The sequence below is a fragment of the Sorex fumeus genome, unplaced genomic scaffold (genome assembly GCF_029834395.1).
Source record: "Sorex fumeus unplaced genomic scaffold, SorFum_2.1 ptg000024l, whole genome shotgun sequence".
NCBI lineage: Eukaryota > Metazoa > Chordata > Mammalia > Eulipotyphla > Soricidae > Sorex > Sorex fumeus.
Genome location: NW_026606081.1, coordinates 21,885,931 through 21,913,920, shown reverse-complemented (window position 1 = coordinate 21,913,920; position 27,990 = coordinate 21,885,931). Strand labels below are relative to the sequence as shown.

The 27,990-nt window shown below is 56.0% G+C and overlaps 1 protein-coding gene across 1 annotated transcript in view; it reads right to left on the bottom strand.

Moving 5' to 3' along the window:
- Positions 1-296: 296 nt before the first annotated feature.
- LEKR1 (leucine, glutamate and lysine rich 1) overlaps positions 297-27,990 on the bottom strand; it is a 41,677-nt gene continuing 13,983 nt past the window's right edge. The window contains exons 3-12 of the mRNA XM_056114316.1: positions 21,809-21,928; positions 19,953-20,128; positions 19,707-19,820; positions 14,398-14,479; positions 12,205-12,282; positions 11,841-12,044; positions 8,657-8,750; positions 1,823-1,987; positions 1,024-1,323; positions 297-656 (exon numbers count right to left, since the gene is read on the bottom strand). Coding sequence (XP_055970291.1) covers positions 297-656; positions 1,024-1,323; positions 1,823-1,987; positions 8,657-8,750; positions 11,841-12,044; positions 12,205-12,282; positions 14,398-14,479; positions 19,707-19,820; positions 19,953-20,128; positions 21,809-21,928 — 1,693 coding nt within the window. The remainder of the gene's footprint in view (positions 657-1,023; positions 1,324-1,822; positions 1,988-8,656; positions 8,751-11,840; positions 12,045-12,204; positions 12,283-14,397; positions 14,480-19,706; positions 19,821-19,952; positions 20,129-21,808; positions 21,929-27,990) is intronic.

Here is a 27,990-nt window from a genome sequence, read left to right as displayed (position 1 = left end):
CGGGGGTCCCCTCAGGAGCGGATGCGGGGTGTGTGCCGGCGCTGTGGGGTGGGAATGAAGGCGAGCACCCTTCCTAGGAACGCAACTGCATTTGTCAGCTGGCACAACAAGCGCTGCCACAGACAGCCACGGGCGCAGCTGGGGGCAGGGCGGGCATCCGGGGGCTCTGCTTCGCTGCGGTCTCGGGGCCTCTTGGGCGCTTGGCATCTCCTGTGCCAGGGTCTGTGGCAGGGTCGAGGCCTGCTCGGGTGCCCACTGGGTGGGGCATGGCCTCGGTTCCCAGGCCCTGCGGGGCCTCAGCGCTGGCCAAGCCGGGCCCCCCGCAGCAGCGCGGTCAGCCTCTGCCTGGTCTCCGTCACCGAGACTGTGCGGCCCCGGGCGGGAGGCGGACGGGGATGTGGCTGAGAGTGGGGACCCCTCTGGGGTCGGAGCAGGCCAGGGGCTGGAGGCAGCCTGGCCAGGTCCCTCTCCCGGTGGCTGCTGGGTGGGGTGGGGGGCGAGGTGCCCCCCGGGGCGGGGGTTCGGGGTGCCGGGGGCAGGCCCCCTGCTCCCAGCCGCTGCAGCTCCAGCAGCCGCTCCTTAGCCTGGCCCAGGGCCTCGGTCAGCTCGAAGCGCTCCTCACACTCCCGACGGACTGTCTCCTGCAGCACGGCATTCTGGGGGAAGGCGGGGGTCAGGGACGATCCCGCCCACACCCGCCAGGCACACAGGGACCCTTCCACCCGCACCCACCCGGGCACACAGGGACCCTCACCCGCCCAAGTATGTCTGTGTGTTAGTTTCTTGTGGTATGTGTATCCATGTGGTATGTGTGTCTGTTTGTATGTCTGTGTGTCTTTGTGTGTATCTGTGTGTCTGTGTGTGAGTGAATCTTGTGGTACACAACCCCCAGCCTCAGCAATGCTGACCCCCCCAGGAGCTCTGGTTCCCTAACTCCCACCGCCACCGGGAAGTCCCCTGTGGAGCCCCAGAAGGGAGTAGGATCAGGCCCAGCATGCCCGGGGCGGGAACCCCGCAGCCCACCTCCTCCTGGGCCTGGCTGAGCTGCTGCAGGAGCTGGTTCTGCGCCAGCGTCAGCTGCTCCAGCGCCTGGGTTTTGTGCGCCAGCTCCTCGCGCAGGGCCTGGGCGGTTGCGTCCTTACTGTCCGTCTCCTCCTTCAGGCGATACTGACACTCGTCCACCTGACGCCTGAGGCGCTCAACCTCCTGCTCCTTGGACTGGGCTGTCTCAGCCTGGCGGGCCTGGGACTCTAGCAGCCGCCCCTCAAGAGCGCTCACCTGCAGCCGCAGCTCATGTGTGGAACCTGCCACCAGCTCAGAGATCTGCAGGGCCATGGGAGTGAGGCCATGGGGATGGGGCCATGGGGATGGGTCCACGGGGATGGGGCCAAGGGAGTGAAACCACAGGAGTGAGGCCATGGGGAGTGAGGCCACGGGGAGTGAGGCCACAGGGATGGGGCCACGGGAGTGGGGCCAAGGGGATAGGGCCAAGGGGATAGGGCCACGGGAGTGGGGCCACGGGAGTGAGGCCACGGGAGTGAGGACACGGGGATGGGGCCACGGGAGGCCACAGGGGCGGGGCCAGAGGCATGAGGCCAGCAGAGTGAGGCCATGTGGGTAAGGCCCAAAGATGAGGCCGCAGAGGTAAGATCAGGGAAGTGAGACCACAGGGCTGAGGGCACAGGGTGTGGGCATGGGGGTGAGGCCAGGGGGGTGAGGCCCCAGGGTGAGGCCACGGGGGTTAATCTGGGGGTTTCTGCAGCCCCCAGGTCACGCCTGCTGGGGGTGCTGGGGTTGGGAGCACCAGTAAGCAGGGGCTGACCGTGGCCCGCAGCTCCTCTTGCTCCCGCTTGTACTTCTGGATGATTTCTCGGTGTTTCTCTTTTTCAATATCCAGCTCCAGCTTCGCTTCTTCCTTGAAGAGCAGAGACTGTTCCTCAAAGTCCGAAGTGTGCTGCGCTCTCTCCTTGGCGAGCTCCGCCTCAATCTAGGGGATGGATCGAACACGAGGCACCGTCTGAATGTCAGCCCGGGGCAGGTGCCACCACGGCCACGCCCTCCAGACCCAGCGCTCGCCGTACCGAGGGTCAGTACTACTGTAATGTCCATTTGGGATTTACAATCTGGCTCAGAACTTAGACTTTGGCCAAATATTTGAGGCCACGGAAGTGGGACCTGGTGGGGGGGGGGGATGCCTCTCGTTGCTGAGCAGGTTCACGCACGTGGGACTGGCAGAGCTGCTTGGACTGTGCCCCCAGCCCCCGGGCACCCGGCGCTGCCCCCAGCTCCAGAAGCAAAGGGCGGCAGTAGAGGGGTGGGTGGTGGGCACGGACACTGAGCAAAGCCTCTGGTTCCTGGGGGGAGGGGACCGCTGCCTGTCCAGGGCCGCAGCGTCCTGTGGGAGTGGGGTCAGGCATCCGTGGCCCTGGGTTTTGGCTCGGGCTTGAGCACCCTACACGCTAGATGGGTCCTTCTTCCTTCGAGCCGGCACTGGGTTCTGCTCTCCGCTCCTGTGGAGCATCGCCAGAAGGTCAGCTGAGACCTTCTCACCACCAGGTACCAGCCCAGGCACGGTCATGGCTGCAGCACCTCCCTCTGCAAGGCTTCAGTCTTCTCTAACATCTAACTTCAGAGTAGTTTCCCTGTACAACAGAACTGTCTGATAGCTATGTTACAAAGTAACCACTACAAAAGTCGAGTTGTAACCATTACCTTATATTGTCACAGAAAAGGTTTTTCGTTTTTGTTTTTTTCTTTTCTTGCAATGAGGAAATGAGGATTTTTTTTTTCCCTTTTGGGGCAAACCCAGCAATGCTCAGTGTCACTCCTGGCTCTGCACTCAGGAATTATTCCTGGCAGTGCTTGGGGGACCATAAGGGAAGCTGGGGGCCAGGCAACACTCCTGGGTAGGAGACATTGTAGATTCTGCCATGCAGGATGCGGGGCACTGTATACTCCTGTGAATACTCTTGAACTGTTTCTTGGGATGTATTTCAAATTCTGTGGTCTATTTAATTTGACTTAAAAATAAGTATTCATCTTGGTGCATTAGTTCGAGTTGCTTTTCTGTCTTCCTTTTAAATTTTGTTAGGAAGAACCAGATCAGCATTTAGTTTAGAGTTAATTTTGAGTTTATTCTAGACCAAAATGTTTATGATTTTATTAACTCAGTTTTGAAAATTACACGTCATAATTGAAACCAAAGCACATCCATGATACTCTTATTTACCGACAGATTTAATACGCATAAATGAACGGATGTCGGTAAACAAGAACTTCTCTCTCACGGTTGGTGCCCACACATTACTCTTGTCCACTTCGCTAATGGTGCACTAAATCACCACAGGAATTAATTAGCCATTGGCGCTCCTGTTTTGAGGAATTTGAAATTTTAACCGATTTTGCTTCCCTTTAAGGCTGGAACTGAGTCTCTCCTAAGCAGTCCCCCTCCCCCATACTTCCCCCCATTCATTTATGAGTCAGAAGGTGAGGTTTGCAGCATTTCAGCCACAGACTTAAACGCTGAGCCCTGTCTCAAATCACCCTCCACCGCCAACTCTACGACGCTCCTAAATGTGCTATCTTGGTACTAACCTCAGCAAATATTTGGCTGCAATTTGCTTGTGGCCCTGGAAAGTGATAAGTGAGTGGCTGTCACTTACTGTATAAGTCTAGCTGAGGAGGACTTTTAATTAGAACATTTAAGCAGAGTATTGACAATGTGGTGCGTTTGGAACCAATCTAAAATGTTCCCCCATGCACATTACTTAGCTTTTTTTTCCCCCCACATCCAAGCAGCACTTCAAACAAACAAACAAACAAACAAAAAATCCTTGACAATTAGTGAAAATGCAGTTATTTTCCAGTGGGCCGGTTGCATAGCAACTCTCAGTTCCATTATGTGCTTTTTATATCCGCGAAAATAATTAAGCCCAGGCACAAATCGCTATCTTTCCTTTGAATGCTAAAAGCATTAAGCTGCAAAGTTTATTCTCCGATGCGAGCTCTGTATTTGCGAAGGGAACATTTCATTCCCACGCAAAGGCACGGTGACCCAGGGGAGCCGCCACGATGTCACATTGCTGGTTTTCTCTCTTGGTGCGAGGACAGTAGGGAACTTTGTATTCACCGTCTCACGCTCTGCCTAATTGCCACCCTCTGCCTCTCCTGCTGCTGCTGATTCAGTGTGAGGCTGCGGGGTGACGTGCGCCAGCCAGGAGCGCGTCCTGTCAGCAGAACACAGTGTTCGCTGCTCTCCCGGAACTTGGGCACGCCTGCAGACACCGTGGCAGGATTTATGGGACACCAGTGCAGGCTTGCCAGGGACGCAGCTCCGGCTCAATGGACAGCCGACCTGACCCGGCCCTTCCCGCTCCCAGGCCCTTATTCCCGAGGAGTTCCGTGGCCCAGCGGACGGACGGGAGCCCCTGCCCCCCCCCCCCCCCGTTTGGACAGGCAGTCTGGGGACTCACTGGGTGGTCACCTGCTTATGCGGCTGGGAAGTGGGTGCCAGGATGTGGTGACGTGGGAACAAAGGACAGAAAAGCAGGCCGGAGGGTCAGAGGGAAAGACTCAGGGCCAAGCGAGCGGGGTGGGCAGTGTAGGCCGGCAGCCTATGTCCCCTTGGTCTACACAGGGCCACCAGGACCCTTTGTCACCATCTGGGGACTGGCTGAGAGGCGGCTGGAACAGAGAGACACAAGGGGCGCCTGGCCTGAGCCTGAAGCCACTCAGGGCTCTGAGCTATGTGAGTGTGTGAGAGTGTGCGTGAGTGTGTGAGTGACTGAGTCTGTGTGTGTGAGTGTGTGAGTGTGCGTGAGTGTGTGAGTGACTGAGTCTGCGTGTGTGAGTGTATGTGAGTGTGCGTGTGAGAGTGTGCGTGAGTGTATGAGTTACTGAGTCTGCGTGTGAATGTGTGAATGACTGAGTCTGCGTGTGTGTGAGTGTGCAAGTGTGCATGTGTGAACGCGTAGGAGTGACTGCGTCTGTGTGTGTGAGTGAATGAGTCTCAGTCTGTGTGTGAGAGTGTGAATGTACATGAGTGACTGAGTGTGTATGGGAGTGTGTGAGTCTATGCGTGAGTGTGTGTATGTGTGAGTTGTGAGCGTATGTGTATGTTTGAGAATGTATGAGTGTATGTGACCAGGTGGGAGTATGTGTGTTTGAGTTCGAGTGTGTGAGAGTGTAGGAGTGTATGATGTGAGGGTGTGGGCATAAGTGAGTAAGTCTGTGTGTATGTATGAGTGTGTGCGAATGAGTGTGAGTGTATGTGTGTGTGTTTGAGTGTGAGTGTGTGTGCGAATGTGTGTATGTGGTGTTTGAGTGTGAGAGCCTGTGTATGAATGAGCGTGTGTGTGTGTGTGTGTGTGTGTGTTGCAGGAGTTGCTGTTCCCCCAGGAGGGTCTTCAGGGTGACTGTGAGCAGTACATGCGGGTCGGCCCCACAGTTACATTTCCGGGATCTGAGCAGAGGTTCCAGGGCTCAGCCTACAGAGGCCGGGCGGGGGCAGGGGACCAGGTGCCAAGTGGGGAGCTGGGAAGGTTTGGGTCCCAGACTGAGGACCAGTCACAGAACAGAGGCCAACGCTGGGGTGAAGCTGTGCAGGGAGCTGAGGCACCTGGAACCTCCCACGCTCCCTGGAGACCCGGGGAAGACGCACACACACTCGTCGCGAGACTCTGGGGAACAAAGTTCTGGAAAGAAAGCAACGCGGCTGTTTCGTTCTTTCTGAGAGTGACTTTCTTTCCGTAACTGACGAAGCTGAACATGGACGCAGCCCACAGAGGCCAACAGCGCGGCCCCACGCGGCTCCCATGGCCGTTGGGGGTGGGGTGGCATGCCCTGGGGGGCACCCACAGCTCACATGCCTCCACGGCGTCCCAGTGTGGTCGGAACAGAACCACCAAAATCAGGGAGTGGGAATGAAAACGTGGGCTCGAAAGCACCGGGCAGCTCCGCGATCCTCACACAAGAGCTCAGTGTTGTCGCTGTGGGGATGTTTCATGAGATCCGAGAAACAAGGCTCAGGCCGTCAGCAGAGCCGGCAGCGAGAGGGAGGAAACGAGTGAGAAAACAACACGCGGAAGTGAGGACCAGGGGGGCGATTTAAAACTCGCATGTTGGGGGCTGGAGCAATAGCACAGCAGGTAGGGTGTTTGCCTTGGACGCAGCTGACCTAGGTTCGATTCCCAGCACCCCACATGGTCCCCTGAGCACCGCCAGGAGTAATTCCTGAGTGCATGAGCCAGGAATAACCCCTGTTCATTGCTAGGTGTGACCCAAAAAACAAACAAACAAATAAATAAATAAAACACGCAGGAGAAGCTTCTGGACAGCTGACAGCAGCTCAGCAAAAGACCCAGGAGCTCCCAGATGAGATGGGGGAACCTGCTAGAAAACAGTAGGAGGTGGAGAATAGTCTGGAAAGCAATGAACAGCACACCCAAACACTCTGGGATGAGCTCGGGAGGAGCAGTGTAAGAATCAGCAGAGTCCCCGAAAAACAGGACGGCAAATGCGACGAGGAAACAGTGGTTAAGGAATCTCCTCGAACTGAGGAATATTAGGACCAAGACCCAAGAGGCCCAGAGGCCCCAGTGCAAACAGACTCCACTGGAAAACGCCAAGAAACACTGCGCAGGCTGACAAACTCCAGAGACAGACGGAGGACGAGCAGTGAGCCCCAGACAGGAGGCACAGAGGAAGGCTCGTCCCTCTACAGCAGATCGACCAAGGGGGTTCTCGGAGCCGGGGAGTCGAAGCAGCGGAGACCACGCACCTCCCAGGACCTTCCACGGAGCCAGACTGTCACTCAGACCTGAGGGCCGGCTCAGGGCTCCTGACGGGCAGCAGCTCAGGAAATCCGTAGCCTTGAAGCCAGTTTTACAAAAAGCAAACAAGGAGCATCTTTGAAAGACAGGAGGAACTCCCCAGCTGCCTCTGCTCAACTAAGGAAGGGGTGTCTACCCCAAGCTTGCTAGGGGGTTCGTGCATTTTCAATCATCAATTAATAGTTGATTTATACTCAATGTCCTATGTCTTGCCAGTTTGTTTTACATACAAAGAATTTTTTTTGCGACACTTAAGCAGTATCTATAATATAATATTTTCTAACATAAACCCAATATTCCCATTCTTAGGATAAAATGCTTTGTGTTCTTATAGGCCCATATAGATTTTCCCTTTTAAACTGTCTTAATTCTTTGACTCTTATTTATTTTCTCCAAAAGGAAATTAGGGATGGCTTATTAAATAAGATAAATTATTATAACACATCCAAATGCATTGGAAAATAGCTAAAGGATTTCACGAGGCATTCCTACTACTCTTAGTAAATTTTAAATCTGTAGGCTTTACCTATTTATTTCATGTAAACTCCAATATTTTAAAAATGTTTTATTAATGGCAGAGAAGACATGATTATATTATAATTATGATCACATATAATATATTATAATCACATATAATATATTATAATCACAATGAGACTCAAATACAAAAGAAAAGTTAGTGCAAAATATTTTAGGTGCTAGAGTTGAAAACATATGAGTAGGGGCATTATATTACATTAAATGATTCCAATTTCTTTACTTACATTGGTTAAAGTCACACAGCAATCACTAATCACAAACTGAATTTAGTTGATTTATTTTCTGCTAATTCTTTTTGTCATTCCTTTACATTTTCTTGGAGCAAGCAATAAGAAGTAAACTTGTTCCAGGCCTGCAAGGGGCTGGGCTGGGGGTAGGTGGAGGGGAGCTGGGGAGGACGCCTGGTGGTGAGACTGGCGTTGGGACGTCGCGTGCCTGAAACGACTCTGTAAATCACATTAGTTTTGTTTTGTTTTGTTTTGCTTTTGGGGTCACACCTGGTGATGCACAGGGGTTATTACTGGCTCTACACTCAGGAATTACTCCTGGCATTGCTAGGGGGACCCTATGGGATGCTGGGAATCGAACCCGGGTCAGTGTGTGCAAGGCAGATGCCCTACCCACTTTGCTATCACTCCAGCCCCAAATCACATTGTTTTCAATTTAAAAAGAAAAAAGAAATAAGATGGGAGAAAATGAATGTGACCCAGTACAGTCTCTGTCATCTATTGGGGGGAATGAACCAATATTTGTTTATTTATTTACTTTTTGCTTTGGGGGCCACACCCAGTGGTAATCAGGGGTTCCTCCTGGCTCTACACTCAGGAGTCACTCCTGGGGGTGCTCGGGGGACCCCACGGGGTGCCAGGGACTGGACCAGGTCAGCCGCATGTGAGGCAGGCACCCTCCCTGCTGTGCTATCGCTCTAGCCCCAGGATCAACAGTTACAAACAAAACTGATGCTCTGGTCTGAGAACCAAGCGCTGTCTTCACTGTTGCCAGGCTGCAAAATTCTGGTCTTACCTTTTTAAGGTCCTATCCTGGAGGGGGGCGGGGGACACTACTGTCGGTCCTAGAGTCGTTAGGGCAAACGTTCACGAGCTCAGACACGGGAAGGATGGGAAGGGCCGCGGCTGTCTCCCAAGCAGAGACTCCCAGTGTCTGAGTGAGGCCCGGCCTCTCCCGCCTTCTCCAGGCAGAGGCTGACAAGGCGTCTGAGTGAGGCGCGGCCTCTCCTGCCTTCTCCAGGCAGAGGCTGACAGTGCGTTTGATGAGGCCCCTCTTACTTTCTCCCGCCAGCTCTCGTCACTCAGCACCTTCTGCCTCAGAGTCTCCTGCAGCTGCTCGATGCTTTTCTGGTGGGAAATCAGCATCAACTCCCTGAAATCGAAACCAGAAGAATGAGTCCCAGCCACTCACAGGCCCCACACACCTGCCCGGGGGTTCTCAGGAGCTCTGCACTCCTGTCACAGGGACGAGGGTCCTGTCATGGGGGTGGGTGTCCCATCATGGGAGCATGTGTCCTGTTATGAGGAGGTATCCTGTCACGGAAACTGGGTCCTGTCATAGGGATGAGTGTCCTGTCATGGAGCATGTGGCCTATCACGAGGACGGGTGTCCTGTCACAGGTGGTGGGTGTCCTGTCACAGGATGGGTGTCCTATCATGAGAGCATATGTCCTGTCATGGGAACGTGTCCTGCCATGGGACAGGAGTCCTGTCATGGGGACAGGTGTCCTGTCATGGAGCATGTGTCCTCTCATGGGAACTGTGTCCTGTCATGGGAGCATGTGTCCTATCATGGAGCATGTGTCCTCTCATGGGAACTGTGTCCTGACATGGAAACATGTTTCCTGTCATGGAGCATGTGTCCTGTCATGGGAACATGTGTCCTGTCATGGGAGCATGTGTCCTATCATGGAGCATGTGTCCTGTCATGGGAACATGTGTCCTGACATGGAAACATGTTTCCTGTCATGGAGCATGTGTCCTGTCATGGGAACATGTGTCCTGTCATGGGAACATGTGTCCTGTCATGGGAACATGTTTCCTGTCATGGAGCATGTGTCCTGTCATAGGAACATGTGTCCTGTCATGGGAGCATGTGTCCTGTCGTAGGAACATGTGTCCTGTCATGGGAACATGTATCCTGTCATGGAGCGTGTGTCCTGTCATGGAAGCATGTGTCCTGTCATGGGAACATGTTTCCTCTCATGGGAACATGCTTCCTGTCATGGAGTGTGTGTCCTGTCATGGGAATGTGTGTCCTGTCATGGGACGGGTGTCCTGTCACAGGACGGGTGTCCTATCATGAGAGCATATGTCTTGTCATGGGAACGTGTCCTGCCATGGGACAGGAGTCCTGTCATGGGGACAGGTGTCCCATCATGGAGCATGTGTCCTGTCATGGGAACATGTGTCCTGTCATGGGAACATGTTTCCTGTCATGGAGCATGTGTCCTGTCATAGGAACATGTGTCCTGTCATGGGAGCATGTGTCCTGTCGTAGGAACATGTGTCCTATCATGGGAACATGTGTCCTGTCATGGAGCATGTGTCCTGTCATGGAAGCATGTGTCCTGTCATGGGAACATGTTTCCTCTCATGGGAACATGCTTCCTGTCATGGAGTGTGTGTCCTGTCATGGGAGTGTGTGTCCTGTCATGGGACGGGTGTCCTGTCACAGGATGGGTGTCCTATCATGAGAGCATATGTCCTGTCATGGGAACGTGTCCTGCCATGGGACAGGAGTCCTGTCATGGGGACAGGTGTCCCATCATGGAGCATGTGTCCTGTCATGGGAACATGTGTCCTGACATGGAGCATGTGTCCTGTCATGGGAACATGTTTCCTGTCATGGAGCATGTGTCCTGTCATAGGAACATGTGTCCTATCATGGGAGCATGTGTCCTGTCGTAGGAACATGTTTCCTGTCATGGAGCATGTGTCCTGTCATAGGAGCATGTGTCCTGTCATGGAAGCATGTGTCCTGTCATGGGAACATGTTTCCTCTCATGGGAACATGCTTCCTGTCATGGAGTGTGTGTCCTGTCATGGGATGGGTGTCCTGTCACAGGACGGGTGTCCTATCATGAGAGCATATGTACTGTCATGGGAACATGTCCTGCCATGGGACAGGAGTCCTGTCATGGGGACAGGTGTCCCATCATGGAGCATGTGTCCTGTCATGGGACTATGTGTCCTGTCATGGGAACATGTTTCCTGTCATGGAGCATGTGTCCTGTCATAGGAACATGTGTCCTGTCATGGGAACATGTGTCCTGTCATGGAGCGTGTGTCCTGTCATGGAAGCATGTGTCCTGTCATGGGAACATGTTTCCTCTCATGGGAACATGCTTCCTGTCATGGAGTAGTGTGTGTCCTGTCATGGGACGGGTGTCCTGTCACAGGACGGGTGTCCTATCATGAGAGCATATGTCCTGTCATGGGAACGTGTCCTGTCATGGGACAGGAGTCCTGTCATGGGGACAGGTGTCCCATCATGGAGCATGTGTCCTGTCATGGGAACATGTGTCCTGACATGGAGCATGTGTCCTGTCATGGGAACATGTGTCCCATCATGGGAGCATGTTTCCTGTCATGGAGCATGTGTCCTGTCATGGGAACATGTGTCCTGTCATGGGAACATGTTTCCTGTCATGGAGCATGTGTCCTGTCATGGGAGCATGTGTCCTGTCATGGGAGCATGTGTCCTGTCATGGAGCATGTGTCCTGTCATAGGAACATGTGTCCTGTCATGGGAGCATGTGTCCTGTCGTAGGAACATGTATCCTGTCATGGGAACATGTGTCCTGTCATGGGAACATGTGTCCTGTCATGGAGCATGTGTCCTGTCATGGGAACATGTGTTCTGTCATGGGAACATGTGTCCCGTCATGGAGCATGTGTGCTGTCATGGGAACATGTGTCCTGTCATGGGAGCATGTGTCCTATCACAGGGACAGTGTCCTGTTATGGAGCATGTGTCCTGTCATGGGAACATGTGTCCTATCATGGGAGCATGTGTCCTGTCATGGGAACATGTGTCCTGTCATGGGAACATGTTTCCTGTCATGGAGCATGTGTCCTGTCATGGGAACATGTGTCCTGTCATGGGAGCATGTGTCCTGTCGTAGGAACATGTATCCTGTCATGGGAACATGTGTCCTGTCATGGGAACATGTGTCCTGTCATGGGAACATGTGTCCTGTCATGGAGCGTGTGTCCTGTCATGGAAGCATGTGTCCTGTCATGGGAACATGTTTCCTCTCATGGGAACATGCTTCCTGTCATGGAGTGTGTGTCCTGTCATGGGACGGGTGTCCTGTCACAGGGACAGTGTCCTGTCCCAGGGGCGGCGTCCTGTCACAGGACTGGCTGGGTAAGCTGTCACCCAGTGAGGTGCCTCTATGACAGGGTCAGGGGCCCATCACGGCGGGTGTCCGGGGAGCTGAGGCAGCAGCCGTGGTACCTTTCCCTGGTCAGGGCAGCCACCTCGTCCTGGCTCTGCCGCAGCAGCGTCTGTGTGAGCCGCAGCTCGTTCTCGGCGAGTCGTGCGCTCGCCCGACTGTGCTCCTCCTGCCTTTCCTTGGTGGCCAGTTCTTCCTGCAAAGTTTTATAGATTTGTTGGCAAGTGACTAGGGAGTCCTCCTTCTCTCTGAGCAATCGTGTGAGCCTACAGCGGGGAGAGGAGAGAGCCCAGCGACGCCTCAGAGAGCGGACGGAGGCACCCCTGGGACAGGCCTGACGGCTCCCGCCTGCCCACGCCGCCCGAACCCGACGACGTCCCCCGGGACACCCTCACCCCAGCCACCGGCTCAGAATGGGACGCCTACCGGGAGTCGGAGAGGATGGACTCGAACTTCAGCTTCCGCAGCTGCGCCTGGCACTCCTCAGCCGCCTGGGATTTCGCTCTAGGGAGTGCAGACAAGGCTGGGGGCACTCAAGGGGGCAGCAGAGACGTTTCCCTGGGAAACATGCTGCTTCTCCCCCTGCTTGTTCCTGGCTTTTCTGTTCTCGCTCTGGGTGCGTGCAGGTTTCGAGTGCTCTAGCCACAGGAAACGTCAAAGCAAAGGCCCTGTGGTCATCTAACCACATTTTTGTCCTGGATCGTGATTTTATTCACTCGCAGAGGAAACGTCTCTGCACCTCTGCACCGCTATTCCTTTAAAACACAGACCCCCCAGTATGCTGAGAAGCATCCCCAGCCCGGCTCTGGGGACGGCCTGAGCCCCAGGGCTGCCCCCTTGGGAGCCTGAGTGCTAGAGGGATGGGAGTGTGCGTGTGTGGGGCCCACTCTGGCAGGGAGGGCCGGCCAGGGGCTGAGGAGCGACGCGCTGGCCAGGGGTCCTGGACAGAAGCCGCCCCTCCATTGACAGAAGGCCCCTCTGGGCAGAGAACTGGGCTCCTGGGGGCCGTACCTGGGGTGGGCTCCCAGCAGGGTGGGCACGGGGTTACACAGACTCCTCCTCATCCCGGGATGAACAGCCCATCTGAGGTAACGGGGAGGGGCTGACTGGTTCTTCCCCCCCTCCCCACCCCTGCTCCTGGCCTCTCCCCTCAGCCCCGAGCTCTGTCCCCGTGTTGGCAGCTGCCCCCATTGGAAGCCACACAGTCACACACTGGCACACGCACATGCACACAGATACACACAGGCACACACGGGTACACGCTCGTGCACACACACAGGCAGAGACACACACAGGCTCACACAGGCACACACGGGTACACACATATGCACACACACAGACACACATTCGCACACAGGCACTCAGGCCACAGATAGTCGCACACATGCTTACACAGGCACACGCAGAGACACACTCACCCATGCACACATGCACACACACACACACACACACACACGCGCGCACGCGTGCGATGCTGGCCCGGCACTTCCTGCCACAGGACTATGGGTCCCTCATTATTTGCGGCACATGGTCCAGAGTATATCAGGCCAGTGGGATTCTTCCTTTCTGTGTTGTTGTGAGTTTTGTTGCCTTGTCTCTAAGATGGTCGTGGTGAGCAAAACATTTGGTTGCTAGGTGTGCTAAATATTTATAGCCCCACACAATCCACTCTCCCCGAATACAGGAACTGAGAACCAGCACCCGCCGGAACCCGCCTTGGGAAGCACCCGTGTGCCGAGCATGTGGCTGAGGCTTTTCCTGCGGATCTGGGGTCAAGGGGGGAAACGAGTGTTCTGAGCCACGCTCAGGCATTCGGGGATTACTCCTGGTCCTGTGCTCAGAGACCCCTCCTGGAGGGGCTCAGGTTCCCGTGTGGTGGGGCGGCTGTTGCAGGGAGAAGGCCTACGTCTGCCTCTCCCTCTGTCCCTCTGGCCCCCTCCGTCCCTCCCTCTCTTCCTCCCTCCATCCCTCCATTTCTCTCCCCGCCCCTCCCTCTCTTCCTCCCTCCATCCCTCCATTTCTCTCCCCGCCCCTCCCTCCGCCCCTCCCTCCATCCTTCCCTCTGCCCCCCTCCTCCCCTCCCTCGTTCCTCCCTCCATCCCTCCCTCTGTTCCTCCCTCCATCCCTCCATTCCTCCCTCCACCCCTCCCTCCCTCCATCCCTCCCTCTGGCCCCGGGATCGGGGAGGCTGCCCTCCCGGGGGCAGGGATGATCTGAGGTGGCTGCTCCTCCGGTTTTCACTAGTCCCCCCCCCCTCCCCCCACGAAGCTTAAACAAGGACAGAAGCATTTAAAAACCCTCCAACCAGGAGCCCAGTGACAGACAGCGGGGGGGAGGGGCTGGCCTTGCATATGCGGATCCTGGTTCCATTCCTGGTACCCCACGAGAGCACTGCCAGGGATGAGCCCTGGATGCAGAGTCAGGAGGAAGCCCTGAGCACCGTTGGTTTTGGTGGGACCCCAAAACCAACAGACACCAAACCCCTTCCCATCTTTGACTTGACCCGTTCGAGGGGGCCTGTTTCTGTGCAGGGTGCGAAGGCCCCAAGGGGCGGGCGGTGAGGGCGGTGAAGCCTGGGCGAGCCACAGGGCAGGGCAGCGGGGCCGGGGGACTCCTTACGTGAGCAGGCCCTGGGCCTCATCCCTCCCACTCAGCGCCTGCTGCAGCTGCTCGCGGAGCGACTCCACTTGACGCTGGAGACCTGAAATGACAATACCACACACGGCTGCCCTCCGGCACGGCTGGACCCCCCATCCCCCACCCAGAGCCTGCACGGCCCAGTTCACCCTGCTCAGACCCAGTATGGCCCAGCATGCCTACTCACTCCTGCTCCGAAAGCCCCTGGGCTCGACCGCCCTCAGCCCTGCTCACAGCTCCCTGGACAGTGGCCAGCCGTCCCCACACGCCCAGCAGCCTCCGGCCCACCTGCCTACGTTAGTTGGCCACAAGTTCCATTTCACTCAGGTTTACACGAAGCAGCAGTCGACGCCCACCCTAGCGGCCGCTCACTTCTAGAACAATCGGCAGTGGCAGGGCAGCTGACAGCCTCACATGAGCTCAGAGGGATGGTCAGCAGCTCCGCCAGCTGAGTGGGCATCCCACACCGCCACATACAGGGAGCACAGGCAGCAAGAGGCTTCCTGGAGGCAGAGCCCAGAGTGAGGGAGGCCGGGGCGGGGCACGGGTGTGGGTGGGCTTTGGGGGCAGAGGTGAGGGTGTGTGTGTGTGGGTTGGGCTGCCCAGGGCCAGAGGTGCGGGGGCACGTGGGTGTGGGTGGGCTTCCAGGGCGAAGGTGCGGGCCGACACAAAAGCTGCAGGCTTGACCCCAGACCTGAAAGCTGAAAGCTGAGAGCTGAGCCCTCCTCCCGTCTCCTGAACGTGAGGCAGAACCCGACCCCCAGGCCCAGCCCAGTCCTGGGGTCCTGGCTGACCCTGTGTCCAACCACTGTCAGGGCCCTGGGGTCGACGTGCAGCCGGGACGGGAAGGGCTGGGAGGCAGCGGGAGGCAGCGGGAGGCAGATGCAGAGCCGGAGCAGGTGTGCTGGGAACAGTGCCGGGAAAGGCATCCTCTTGTGGCGCCTGGCGCTTCCCTCAGGCCGGGGCCTCGGTGCCGACAAGACACAGTTCCTCATTCCCTGAGGAGTCCGAAGCAAAGGCAGGGCCTCCTGCTGCCTCTGCTGGCACGAATCACGCTTCAGACAAGAAACCGATGACCCTTTAAGGGTCGACCTGCGCACATGTCCTCACGTCTTAATGCCTTGGCTTGGCCTGCCGGCTCGCCACCCCGTGGGGAAGCGCCGGGCTTCCGATCGGCTCTACTTGACAAGAATGAACATAATCACCGGCCGCATTCACAGAGCGCTCAGAAGGATGTCTCGGCACTCGGGTTTAGTGAGTTTAGCTCTTTACCTAAAGCACAGATCATTAACACTTTTCTTTTAACGTGCACGGACAAAGGAAACCTTTGCAGATGTAAGGATATAAATCAATAATAGAAGAAAGTTCCTTAATGAGTATTCAACGCCATCAATTGCAAATTAACATATTTTAACTCTAGCAGACGCTTCCAAGCCTCAGATGTGGGGACAGCCGTTCGGGAGCTTCATCCAGGCTTTGTCCCAGAGGTGCCATTCACAGCTATTCTGCAACAAGTGTACTTGAGGTAAATGAGCGTTTTCCGCATTCTTCCCAGAGGAGAGAGTCGCACTGGGCATGTGTCAGGCCCAAAGCAGGTGTGAGGCGCCGTTCAGCCCCGGGGCTGCTCACGGGGCCAAAACCGTGTTAGCTGAGGGGGAGGGGGGAGGTGATCGAGGAGATAACCAGATATTTTCGCATTACAGATGGTTTATATTCTCATTAAAAGCTCAACATTAATATTCTAATGTAAAAAATCCTATAAACCGGACTTCCTCTTCAGCATTGCTGATGCAAAACATGCTTCTAAACCTCTTCTCTCGTCTCCTTCTCTCTCTGTTACCTAGATATAAATATCCTAAACATCCAACCAAGAGGAAACTGCACAGGGAAGCTGAGTGGCCGGTAGAGTAGCATGAACTGCGGGCGGGCAGACAGGCAGGGCCTTGAAGCTCCTGTTTCCTCCCTACCCTGGTTAGAATCATGTAACCACTTTTATCCACTGGCAGAATGAGAGCCCTCTTGTCTGTCTTTTGGAAATAGTCTGATGGTTCTAGAAGTTTCCGGCCATCCGGGTTGAGCGTTCTGGTTTTGGACACATCTGGGTGAGGCCTGCACCATCCTGGCATGTTCCAGCTCTTCCAGGAGGCCACCAGAGCGGGGAGAAGGGGGGGAGGTCCTATCCAGAACACACGACTCGCTGAAACATTTCCGGACAGAGAAGCAAAAGATGAAAGAGAAAACGGGAGCTGGAGAAAGTTCCAGATAAAACAGCTGGCGGTCTTCTCCGGAAGTGCCGTGGAATTCTGTCACTGAACTCTCCCGCGTGATCGCAGAGGGGGTTCTGCAGAGTCCAGGGGCCGGGCCCCTCTTCGCCAAAGCCTAAAGCTCGCGGGCACATACAGGGAAGCTAGCCCCTGCCGTGGCCTTTCTCAGCAGAGGTCCAAGGGTCCAGCAATGACAGGACAGGAGGTGTGAGAGGGAGGCCTGGCAGACTGCTCTGGGCACAGCCTCCGGGGAGATTCCGAGTTCGAGCCTTGGAACAAACTAAAGGTGGCGAGACAGATTTCAGTGGATGATCTGGAGTCCTCTCCTGGCAAGATTCTCAGGGGAAGGAGGTTCAAGAAGCCTGGGGCCATGTCACAGCCGCTCATTGGGAGGGGGAAGCAGTGGGGACAGTAGCAGCTGGGGCAGGGCGCAAAGCACCAGCCTGGGGGGGGGGGGGGACGCGAGCCCCACAGGGGAGTCAGGGTTAGTCGGCTCCAGTTACTGTATCACTGGAGTGAGGGCTAGTCTACTCCAGTTACTGCATCCTGGGCCCTGCAAGAGAGTGAGTCTGCTCCAGTTACTGCATCACAGGAGTGAGGGTTAGTCTGCTCCAGTCACTGCATCACTGGAGTGAAGACTAGTGTACTCCAGTTACTGCATCACGGGCCCTGCAGGGGAGTGAGGGCTAGTTTGCTCCAGTCACTGCATCACGCGAGTGAGGGCTACTCTGCTCCAGTGACTGCATCACGGGCCCTGCAGGGGATTGAGGGCTAGACTGCTCCAATTACTGCATCACAGGCCCTGCAGGGGAGTGAGGGCTAGTCTGCTCTAGTTAGTGCATTGCTGGAGATTCAGTTCTGACATAGACTGCCTCCCTCAGCACCTGGGATACTGTGTAACTCTGGGTTTTCAATATCTACCCAAAGGCTCTATTTCAAAGACAAATGGCAAAAGTTGAATTGTTTTTTTCTTTTTCGCCTGCTGTTTGTTTTGTTTGTGGTCCACTTTCAGCCCCGCTCAGGGCCGACTCCTGGGTCTGTGCTCAGGAATTACTCCCGGTGGCCCATGGTCGGGGGACCATATGCGGTCTGTGGATCTGATCTGCATCAGTCATGTGAAGACGAGCACCTTCCCCTCTGTGCCATCTCTTGGGCCCCAAAGTTGAAAAGTTTTATGTTACAGAGATGATATACTGAAATCAAATCGAAGGGTTTTTTTTTTTTTATGATTTAAATGAAACCCCTCCCCCCGGGCTGGAGCAATAGCACAGCGGGGAGGGCGTTTGCCTTGCACGCGGCCGACCCGGGTTCAATTCCCAGCATCCCATATGGTCCCCTGAGCACCGCCAGGAGTAATTCCTGAGCACAGAGCCAGAGTAACCCCTGTGCATTGCCAGGTGTGACCCAAAAAGCAAAAAAAAAAAAAAAACCCTAAAATCTCTGGAAGGCCCAGCAGCCATGCCCACTCCCCATATCTCCTCACCCACCCACCCTGCTCTTCAGGTTCACCAACTAAATCTCTGAAGAGATGCGCACCAAGCAGCTGGATTCACGGACACAACAGTCACCTGGTGAAAACTTTGGGGCACCCTTGGGAGGGGGTGGGCAGACCCCACCCTGACGAATCCCCTGCACCGCACAGCCTGACCCCACGGCTTCCCTCAGAACCTCTGCAGTCCCCCCAGTTCGCCAGATCCCGAGGTTCCTTGATGTTGCGACATTCCTAATTCCTAGTCCTGAGGTCCCAGTAGGAGCTCACCAAATTAAGTGCGAAAGTAACAGAGGAACCGACTGAACTCAGCAAACAGAAGCACCAACACAGAGACATGACTCATGACCCACAGCTCAGTAAACCCTCAAAGACTTAGCCCTGCAGTGAGACGAAACAATTTTCACAAGTTTTCTCTCACTGGAGAATTTTTGGTAATTCCTTTAGCATTTGGTTGTAACAAGCAATATGAAGTAAATTACCTTGTGCCTGCTGAGAAGACAGGCGTGGGGGTGGGGTGGGAAAATGGGACAGTGGTGGAGGCGGTCACCCAGCTGGTGGGACCCGTGGTGGGACATGAAAGCCCATAACAATGGTATTACGGACAACTTCGCAAACCACGGTGTTTAAATAAAGTGAAAAAAAATATTTGGAAGAAATAAAGTATTCTGACACCTCTGAAAAACAACAAATAAAAAAGAAAAATGCAGCATCAAAGTATAAAAACAGGAACCTTGGAAACAAGCAAATCGTATTCGAATTAGTAATGGAATCACTGTTTGCTAATTTCCCCCTTTCTCTCTGCGTTTTGGGGACACTCCTGCTGACCAGTCCCTCTCTCCGGCCCCAAACACGGTTTCTTGGTGCTTCAGAGGCCTCGAGGCACGCCCAAGGGCACCCCGCAGCACTGGACACGCACCATGTGACAGGTGGACACGTCCCTACTCCGGGGCGGGCGTGGTGGACAGCAGCAGTCACTGGTATCCTGGAGCCTGTCCTTGGGAGGGTGGCCAGCCAACAGATATGGGGACGGCTGAGCGGTGGGAACGGTCCCAGGAGCCGGAGCCGGGGCAGGGGCTGACCCTGGGCAGGCAGCAGGACAGTGGCGCCTCTCACTCCTGGGCGCGAGACTGAGGGCTCTGGGTACCCCCCACTCCTGGCTTGGTGCTTGGGGGTCACTCCTGGGAGTTCAGGGGCCCACTGCAGTGCGGGATGGATCCAGGCCGCACAGCTCTGACCGATCCGGCCCTAGCAAGGCAGCTCTCGGGGTCGGGCTGGGCTTCTCGGCCTACGAACAGCTTCTCTCCGAGTCTCCCTGCTGGGCTAGGCCACCCTCGGGCACCTGTTTCCCTGCCACACCCTTCTCACCCGCCTCCAGCGTGCCCAGCCTGGGGACAGGCAGAGAGCAGCCTCACTGCCCGCCCGACACGCTAGAGCCAAGGCCCAGGGTAGCCCGGCCACCCCACTTGGCCTCCCCAGAATCCCACCCTGCGCGGGGCCCAGCGGGCTAGTCCCGGGGTCCCCCTGCCCCACCTTACCCAGCGCTTCCTGCTGCAGCTCCCGGCACTGGCCCTCCAGGTGTCCCCGCTGACCCTGCAGTTCCTCTTGTAGGGATGTCGCCGCTGTCAGGCTCGTCTGCAGCCGCTGCAGCTCTGCCAGGAGACAGAGATGGCGGTGCCAGGACGGACCCAGCCTCGGGAGATGGAGGCGAGCCCCCTGCCCCACGGGCCCCTGCGCCCCACACGGCTGGCCGGGCCGGAGGCCAGCCGAGTGCCCCTGCCCACCTGTGGCAGCAGCAGCGCTTCCGGCCCTGACGTGCAGCAGCACCTGAGCAGACACTGCGGCCCAGTCCTGCAGCCTGGTGCCCACAAGGGTCCTGACGGCGCTCAGCTCCTTCCTGGTCTCAGCGAGCAGGGCGCGGGTCTGGGAGCAGAGGCGGCCGTACACCTCCAGCCTCCGGCTGCAGGTTGGGGGGGGAGCCGGGAGGAGCCATTGGGGGCATCAACACGGGGGCTGAGAGCCACGTGCACCCACCCGTCAGCCCCCAGCCCCGACCTCTGCCCTCGGCTGCCCCTTCCCTCAGGGACCCCATGCTTCAGGGGGCGACTTTGGGTGGACCGAGCACTGGGCCTAGAGCACCCCATGTTTGGCCACAGGACATGGCTCTGCAGTGAGCGGAGGGCATCTGGGTCCAGATGAGGCCTCCAGGGTGACCCAGGACTCTGGGAAGCAGCTGTCTGCCCAACTCGTGCCCACTGGGGGGCACTTTCACGCACTCTCTTCATCGAGCCCCAGCGCACGTTCTGGGGTTTGGCGGGGGGTGGGGGGTGGGGCACCTGGGGCGCGTGGGCCAGGTTGGGGACTGCAGCGTGGCCCCACACAGCCCATCCCCCGTGGCACCCCTTGGCGTCTCTGGGGGACCCTTGCCCCTGGCTCTCTGCGCCGTGGGTGCATCTGAACGCGAACACCCCAGTTCCCCACAACCCGCCTCACGGAGCGCAGATGCCCTCCACCGTCAGCCACTGAAGCTCCCCTAAGAGTGACCAGATGCCCGGGAGGCCACGGCATATAGCACTGCTCTGAATTCTTTCCCAGCCTGGCCAATCCTCGGTGAGGGCCCAGCCAGTCGCTGTCCCAGGCCCAGAGCCTCCCCCAGCACATGAGGCCTCCACTGCCCTTCCCTCCTGCTGACCCTGGGCAAGGCTCGCGCCTCTCTTGAAAACGCGTGGTGGAGAATGACGGCACGTGGCGGGGTGGGCATCACTGTGTTTGTGCACCGGGTCTGCGAGGGCGCACGATGCTGTCCCAGCCACAAGTTGACGTGGGCAGTGGGGACACTGGGCCCCGGGTCTCACAGCTGGAGGCAGGTTCTGTGACTTCTGGGCCCCGCTGACCTGAAGTGAGTCCTGCCCTGGGGGGCATCGGGACTCTGGGCAGACCCGGGTCAGCACCAGGGCGGGAACACGGCGAGCTCTGAGGGTCTGAGTGGAATGGGGGGGGGTCCCCTGGAGAGTGTCTGGACAGGTCCAGGCGGATTCCTGGGGACATTCCTCTGCTTCGTGTCTACTCACTGCAATACGAGGCGACTCATGGAGGAGCATTATGACCTCGACACCCGAGAGCTCAGGCCAAGACGCCAAGAAAGGCGGGTGGACCCCGGGCAAGGTGGACAGCTCAGGGCATGCAGGCACAGGGGCAGTGGGCAGTCCACGACACAGCGGGCAGTGCATGGGCGCAGTGGGCAGTGCGTGGGTGCAGTGGACAGAAGCCGCCCACCTGGGGAAATAGTTTCCAAACAGAACAATTTTGGTATTAATGGCAGACTGAAAAATTTTTAAAAATTTAACAATGGAAATGGTATCCAGGGGCTGGAACAGATAGGCCCCCAGTGCGGGCAGGAAGCCCCCCGCACCCCGGCCCCCCAGAACTTCTTGGCTGGCTGGCACCCTGTTCTCCTGCCAGAGGAGACACTCCTAAGGCGACGGGACGGAGACCTTCCCACCAGGTGCACCCACCACCCAGCCCACCGGCTCTCAGTTCCTGGGGAGTTGGACCAATAGCCCCACAGGGGGACTGTGACCCCCCAGGCCCCGCAAGCCCTCTGGCAGTCACAGGTGCCCCTTGACTCCTGGGGCCCCACCTGAAGCCCCGGGACGAGGCGCTCTCCGCCTCCAACTCCTGCTTCAGGTGACCCAGCTCCTCCTGGGCGCCCCGAAACGCGTCTTGCTGGCTTTTTAACTGCATGTTTGCATCTTGGATCCTAAAAATAGAAACAAAAACCATCCAGTAGAGGCCGAAATACCTGCTCACAGGCTCTTCTACTGTTTACACTTTTAGTAAGAGCGAATAAAGAAGAAAGTGCTCATCATTATCAGCCACGATTGCCCAGGGCAGGGCACAGGAGAGAAGGTGTAGGATGGACTCTTCCTCCCTCTCTCCTTTCTTCCTCCCTCCCTCTTTCCTTCCTTCCTTCATCCCGTCCTCCCTCCCTCCTTCCTTCCTTCATCCCATCCTCCCTCTCTCCCTTTCTTCCTTCTCTTCTTCCCTCCTCCCTCTCCTTTCTTTCTCTCCTTCCTTCCTTCCTTCCTTCCTTCCTTCCTCCTTCCCTCTCCCTCCTTCCCTTCCTCCTTTCCTCCTTTCCTTCCCATCAAGCAATAAATACATTTGACAAATTAATCAAAGGATCACCAAACGAACATTAATTTAATCAGCATTCAAGTAATCCATGTGCGAATCCCGAGTGTCAAGAATCCCTCGGGAGCATAAGGGACTGCCAGCAGTCACCTCGCTCTGTCCAGTGCTTGTTGGCAGAAATGACCACTTTCAGCCCTTTGCCTGGCTCCTTCTGCGTTTCTCGTATGCTGTAGGTTACAGAACAATCCGGCTTTGGGTTACCGCCATGTTTCGCTGAGAGACCCCTAGGATGTCAAACCGCTGCTGTGGATCCTCCCAGGGGTACAGGTGGGTTCCACGCTGCCAGGAGGGCAGGACCCCCAGGCCTTCTGCTGTTGCTGGCATGTGATGTGGGCGAGACCCCCAGACTCCTGCCCGCAGACCTCAGCAGCCCTGCCCTTCGGAGTGCTCTGACACTCCTCCACTGGCCATCTGGGGCCGGGCTGGGCTCTGGGCTGGGCCCAGGGCTCAGGCTTTGCCCTGACCCTTGCAGTGCCCAGGCTCTGATTTGGAAGGTACAGGGAAGCCCTTGTGTGTGAGGGCGGTGTGAGGGTCTCATTGTTGGAGGCCACGCCCAGCAGTGCTTGGGGCTTACTCCTGACTCGGTGCTCAGGGATCCTTCCTGGTGGGGTCAGAGGGCCATATGGGGTGACAAGAATCAAAGCAGGGTCAGCCGTGTGCAGGATAGACGCCTTCCCCCTGTACTAACACTCCAGCCCCTGTGTAAGTCTGTCTGACTGTGCTGTGTGAGCCTGAGTGTGTGTGAGGGTGTATGAGTATCCTGAATGTGAGTATGCCTGATGGTTGTGTGAATATGCCTGATGTGTGTGTGTCCTAGTGTGTCTGAGTGTGTGGGTGTGCCTGAGTGTGTTTGGGGGTGTGTGTCTGTGTGTGTGGGTGAACGTGTGGGTGTGAGTGTGTGAGGGTGTGTGTGGGTGAGCATGTGGGTGTGTGTGTGTGTGACGGTGTGTGTCTGAGTGTGTGTGGGTAAGCATGTGGGTGTGTGCGAGTGTGTGTGAGTGAGCATATGCGTGTGTGCAAGTGTGTGTGGGAGTGTATGTGAGTGTATGGGTAAGCGTGTGGGTATGTGCAAATGTGTATGGGTGAGCATGTGGGTGTGTGAGGGTGTGTGTCTGAGTGTGTGTGGGTGAGCGTGTGGGTGTGTGCGAGTGTGTGTGAGTGAGCATATGCGTGTGTGCAAGTGTGTGAGAGTGTATGTGAGTGTATGGGTAAGCGTGTGGGTATGTGCAAATATGTGTGGGTGAGCATATGGGTGTGTGCGAGTGTGTGTGGGTAAGAGTGTGGGTGTGTGCAAGTATGTGTGAGGGTGTGGGTGAGCGTGTGTGTGTGTGGGTGAGTGTATGGGTGTGTGCGGGTGTGTGTAAGGGCGTATGTGAGTGTACGGGTAAGCGTGTGGGTGTGTGTGGGTGTGTGTGAGGGTGTGTGTCTGAGTGTGTGGGGGTGAGCGTGTGGGTGTGTGCGAGTGTGTGTGAGTGAGCATATGCGTGTGTGCAAGTGTGTGTGAGAGTGTATGTGAGTGTATGGGTAAGCATGTGGGTATGTACAAATGTGTGTGGGTGAGCATGTGGGTGTGTGTGTGTGAGGGTGTGTCTGAGTGTGTGTGGGTGAGTATGTGGGTGTGTGCGAGTGTGTGAGTGAGCATATGCGTGTGTGCAAGTGTGTGTGGGAGTGTATGTGAGTGTATGGGTAAGCGTGTGGGTATGTGCAAATGTGTATGGGTGAGCATGTGGGTGTGTGTGAGGGTGTGTGTCTGAGTGTGTGGGTGAGCGTGTGGGTGTGTGCGAGTGTGTGAGTGAGCATATGCGTGTGTGCAAGTGTGTGTGAGTGTATGTGAGTGTATGGGTAAGCGTGTGGGTATGTGCAAATGTGTGTGGGTGAGCATGTGGGTGTGTGCGAGTGTGTGTGGGTAAGAGTGTGGGTGTGTGCAAGTATGTGTGAGTGTGTGAGGGTGTGTGTCTGAGTGTGTGGGGGTGAGCGTGTGGGTGTGTGCGAGTGTGTGAGTGAGCATATGTGTGTGTGCAAGTGTGTGTGAGAGTGTATGTGAGTGTATGGGTAAGCGTGTGGGTATGTGCAAATGTGTGTGGGTGAGCATGTGGGTGTGTGCGAGTGTGTGTGGGTAAGAGTGTGGGTGTGTGCAAGTATGTGTGAGGGTGTGGGTGAGCGTGTGTGTGTGTGTGGGTGAGCGTATGGGTGTGTGCGGGTGTGTATAAGGGCGTATGTGAGTGTACGGATAAGCGTGTGGGTGTGTGTGAGTGTGTGTGAGGGTGTGTGTCTGAGTGTGTGTGGGTGAGCATGTGGGTGTGTGCGAGTGTGTGTGAGTGAGCATATGCGTGTGTGAGAGTGTATGTGAGTGTATGGGTAAGCATGTGGGTATGTACAAATGTGTGTGGGTGAGCATGTGGGTGTGTGTGAGTGTGTGTGAGGGTGTGTGTCTGAGTGTGTGTGGGTGAGCGTGTGGGTGTGTGCGAGTGTGTGAGAGAGCATATGTGTGTGCAAGTGTGTGAGAGTGTATGTGAGTGTATGGGTAAGCGTGTGGGTATGTGCAAATGTGTGTGGGTGAGCATGTGGGTGTGTGCGAGTGTGTGTGGGTAAGAGTGTGGGTGTGTGCAAGTATGTGTGAGGGTGTGGGTGAGCGTGTGTGTGTGTGGGTGAGTGTATGGGTGTGTGAGGGTGTGTGTAAGGGCTTATGTGAGTGTACGGGTAAGCGTGTGGGTGTGTGTGTGAGGGTGTGTCTGAGTGTGTGTGGGTGTGTGCGAGTGTGTGTGAGTGAGCATATGCATGTGTGCAAGTGTGTGTGAGTGTATGTGAGTGTATGGGTAAGCGTGTGGGTATGTGCAAATGTGTGTGGGTGAGCATGTGGGTGTGTGCGAGTGTGTGTGGGTAAGAGTGTGGGTGTGTGCAAGTATGTGTGAGGGTGTGGGTGAGCGTGTGTGTGTGTGGGTGAGTGTATGGGTGTGTGCGGGTGTGTATAAGGGCGTATGTGAGTGTACGGGTAAGCGTGTGGGTGTGTGTGAGGGTGTGTGTCTGAGTGTGTGGGGGTGAGCGTGTGGGTGTGTGCGAGTGTGTGTGAGTGAGCATATGCGTGTGTGCAAGTGTGTGTGAGTGTATGTGAGTGTATGGGTAAGCGTGTGGGTGTGTGTGAGTGTGTGTGAGGGTGTGTGTCTGAGTGTGTGTGAGGGTGTGTGTCTGAGTGTGTGTGGGTGAGCATGTGGGTGTGTGCGAGTGTGTGAGAGAGCATATGTGTGTGTGCAAGTGTGTGAGAGTGTATGTGAGTGTATGGGTAAGCGTGTGGGTATGTGCAAATGTGTGTGGGTGAGCATGTGGGTGTGTGCGAGTGTGTGTGGGTAAGAGTGTGGGTGTGTGCAAGTATGTGTGAGGGTGTGGGTGAGCGTGTGTGTGTGTGGGTGAGTGTATGGGTGTGTGAGGGTGTGTGTAAGGGCTTATGTGAGTGTACGGGTAAGCGTGTGGGTGTGTGTGAGGGTCTGTCTGTGTGTGGGTGTGTGCGAGTGTGTGTGAGTGAGCATATGCATGTGTGCAAGTGTGTGTGAGTGTATGTGAGTGTATGGGTAAGCGTGTGGGTATGTGCAAATGTGTGTGGGTGAGCATGTGGGTGTGTGCGAGTGTGTGTGGGTAAGAGTGTGGGTGTGTGCAAGTATGTGTGAGGGTGTGGGTGAGCGTGTGTGTGTGTGGGTGAGTGTATGGGTGTGTGCGGGTGTGTATAAGGGCGTATGTGAGTGTACGGGTAAGCGTGTGGGTGTGTGTGAGGGTGTGTGTCTGAGTGTGTGTGGGTGAGCGTGTGGGTGTGTGCGAGTGTGTGTGAGTGAGCATATGCGTGTGTGCAAGTGTGTGTGAGAGTGTATGTGAGTGTATGGGTAAGCATGTGGGTATGTACAAATGTGTGTGGGTGAGCATGTGGGTGTGTGTGTGAGGGTGTGTGTCTGAGTGTGTGTGGGTGAGTATGTGGGTGTGTGCGAGTGTGTGTGAGTGAGCATATGCGTGTGTGCAAGTGTGTGTGGGAGTGTATGTGAGTGTATGGGTAAGCGTGTGGGTATGTGCAAATGTGTATGGGTGAGCATGTGGGTGTGTGTGAGGGTGTGTGTCTGAGTGCGTGGGTGAGCGTGTGGGTGTGTGCGAGTGTGTGAGTGAGCATATGCGTGTGTGCAAGTGTGTGTGAGTGTATGTGAGTGTATGGGTAAGCGTGTGGGTATGTGCAAATGTGTGTGGGTGAGCATGTGGGTGTGTGCGAGTGTGTGTGGGTAAGAGTGTGGGTGTGTGCAAGTATGTGTGAGGGTGTGGGTGAGCGTGTGTGTGTGGGGGTGAGTGTATGGGTGTGTGCGGGTGTGTGTAAGGGCGTATGTGAGTGTACGGGTAAGCGTGTGTGTGTGTGAGTGTGTGAGGGTGTGTGTCTGAGTGTGTGGGGGTGAGCGTGTGGGTGTGTGCGAGTGTGTGAGTGAGCATATGTGTGTGTGCAAGTGTGTGTGAGTGTATGTGAGTGTATGGGTAAGCGTGTGGGTATGTGCAAATGTGTGTGGGTGAGCATGTGGGTGTGTGCGAGTGTGTGTGGGTAAGAGTGTGGATGTGTGCAAGTATGTGTGAGGGTGTGGGTGAGCGTGTGTGTGTGTGGGTGAGCGTATGGGTGTGTGCGGGTGTGTATAAGGGCGTATGTGAGTGTACGGGTAAGCGTGTGGGTGTGTGTGAGTGTGTGTGAGGGTGTGTGTCTGAGTGTGTGTGGGTGAGCATGTGGGTGTGTGCGAGTGTGTGTGAGTGAGCATATGCATGTGTGAGAGTGTATGTGAGTGTATGGGTAAGCATGTGGGTATGTACAAATGTGTGTGGGTGAGCATGTGGGTGTGTGTGAGTGTGTGTGAGGGTGTGCGTCTGAGTGTGTGTGGGTGAGCGTGTGGGTGTGTGTGTGAGCATATGCGTGTGTGCAAGTGTGTGTGAGAGTGTATGTGAGTGTATGGGTAAGCGTGTGGGTATGTGCAAATGTGTGTGGGTGAGCATGTGTGTGTGTGAGGGTGTGTGTCTGAGTGTGTGTGGGTGAGCATGTGGGTGTGTGCGAGTGTGTGAGAGAGCATATGTGTGTGTGCAAGTGTGTGAGAGTGTATGTGAGTGTATGGGTAAGCGTGTGGGTATGTGCAAATGTGTGTGGGTGAGCATGTGGGTGTGTGCGAGTGTGTGTGGGTAAGAGTGTGGGTGTGTGCAAGTATGTGTGAGGGTGTGGGTGAGCGTGTGTGTGTGTGTGTGGGTGAGCGTATGGGTGTGTGCGGGTGTGTGTAAGGGCGTATGTGAGTGTACGGGTAAGCGTGTGTGTGTGTGAGTGTGTGAGGGTGTGTGTCTGAGTGTGTGGGGGTGAGCGTGTGGGTGTGTGCGAGTGTGTGAGTGAGCATATGTGTGTACAAGTGTGTGTGAGAGTGTATGTGAGTGTATGGGTAAGCGTGTGGGTATGTGCAAATGTGTGTGGGTGAGCATGTGGGTGTGTGCGAGTGTGTGTGGGTAAGAGTGTGGGTGTGTGCAAGTATGTGTGAGGGTGTGGGTGAGCGTGTGTGTGTGTGGGTGAGCGTATGGGTGTGTGCGGGTGTGTGTAAGGGCGTATGTGAGTGTACGGGTAAGCGTGTGTGTGTGAGT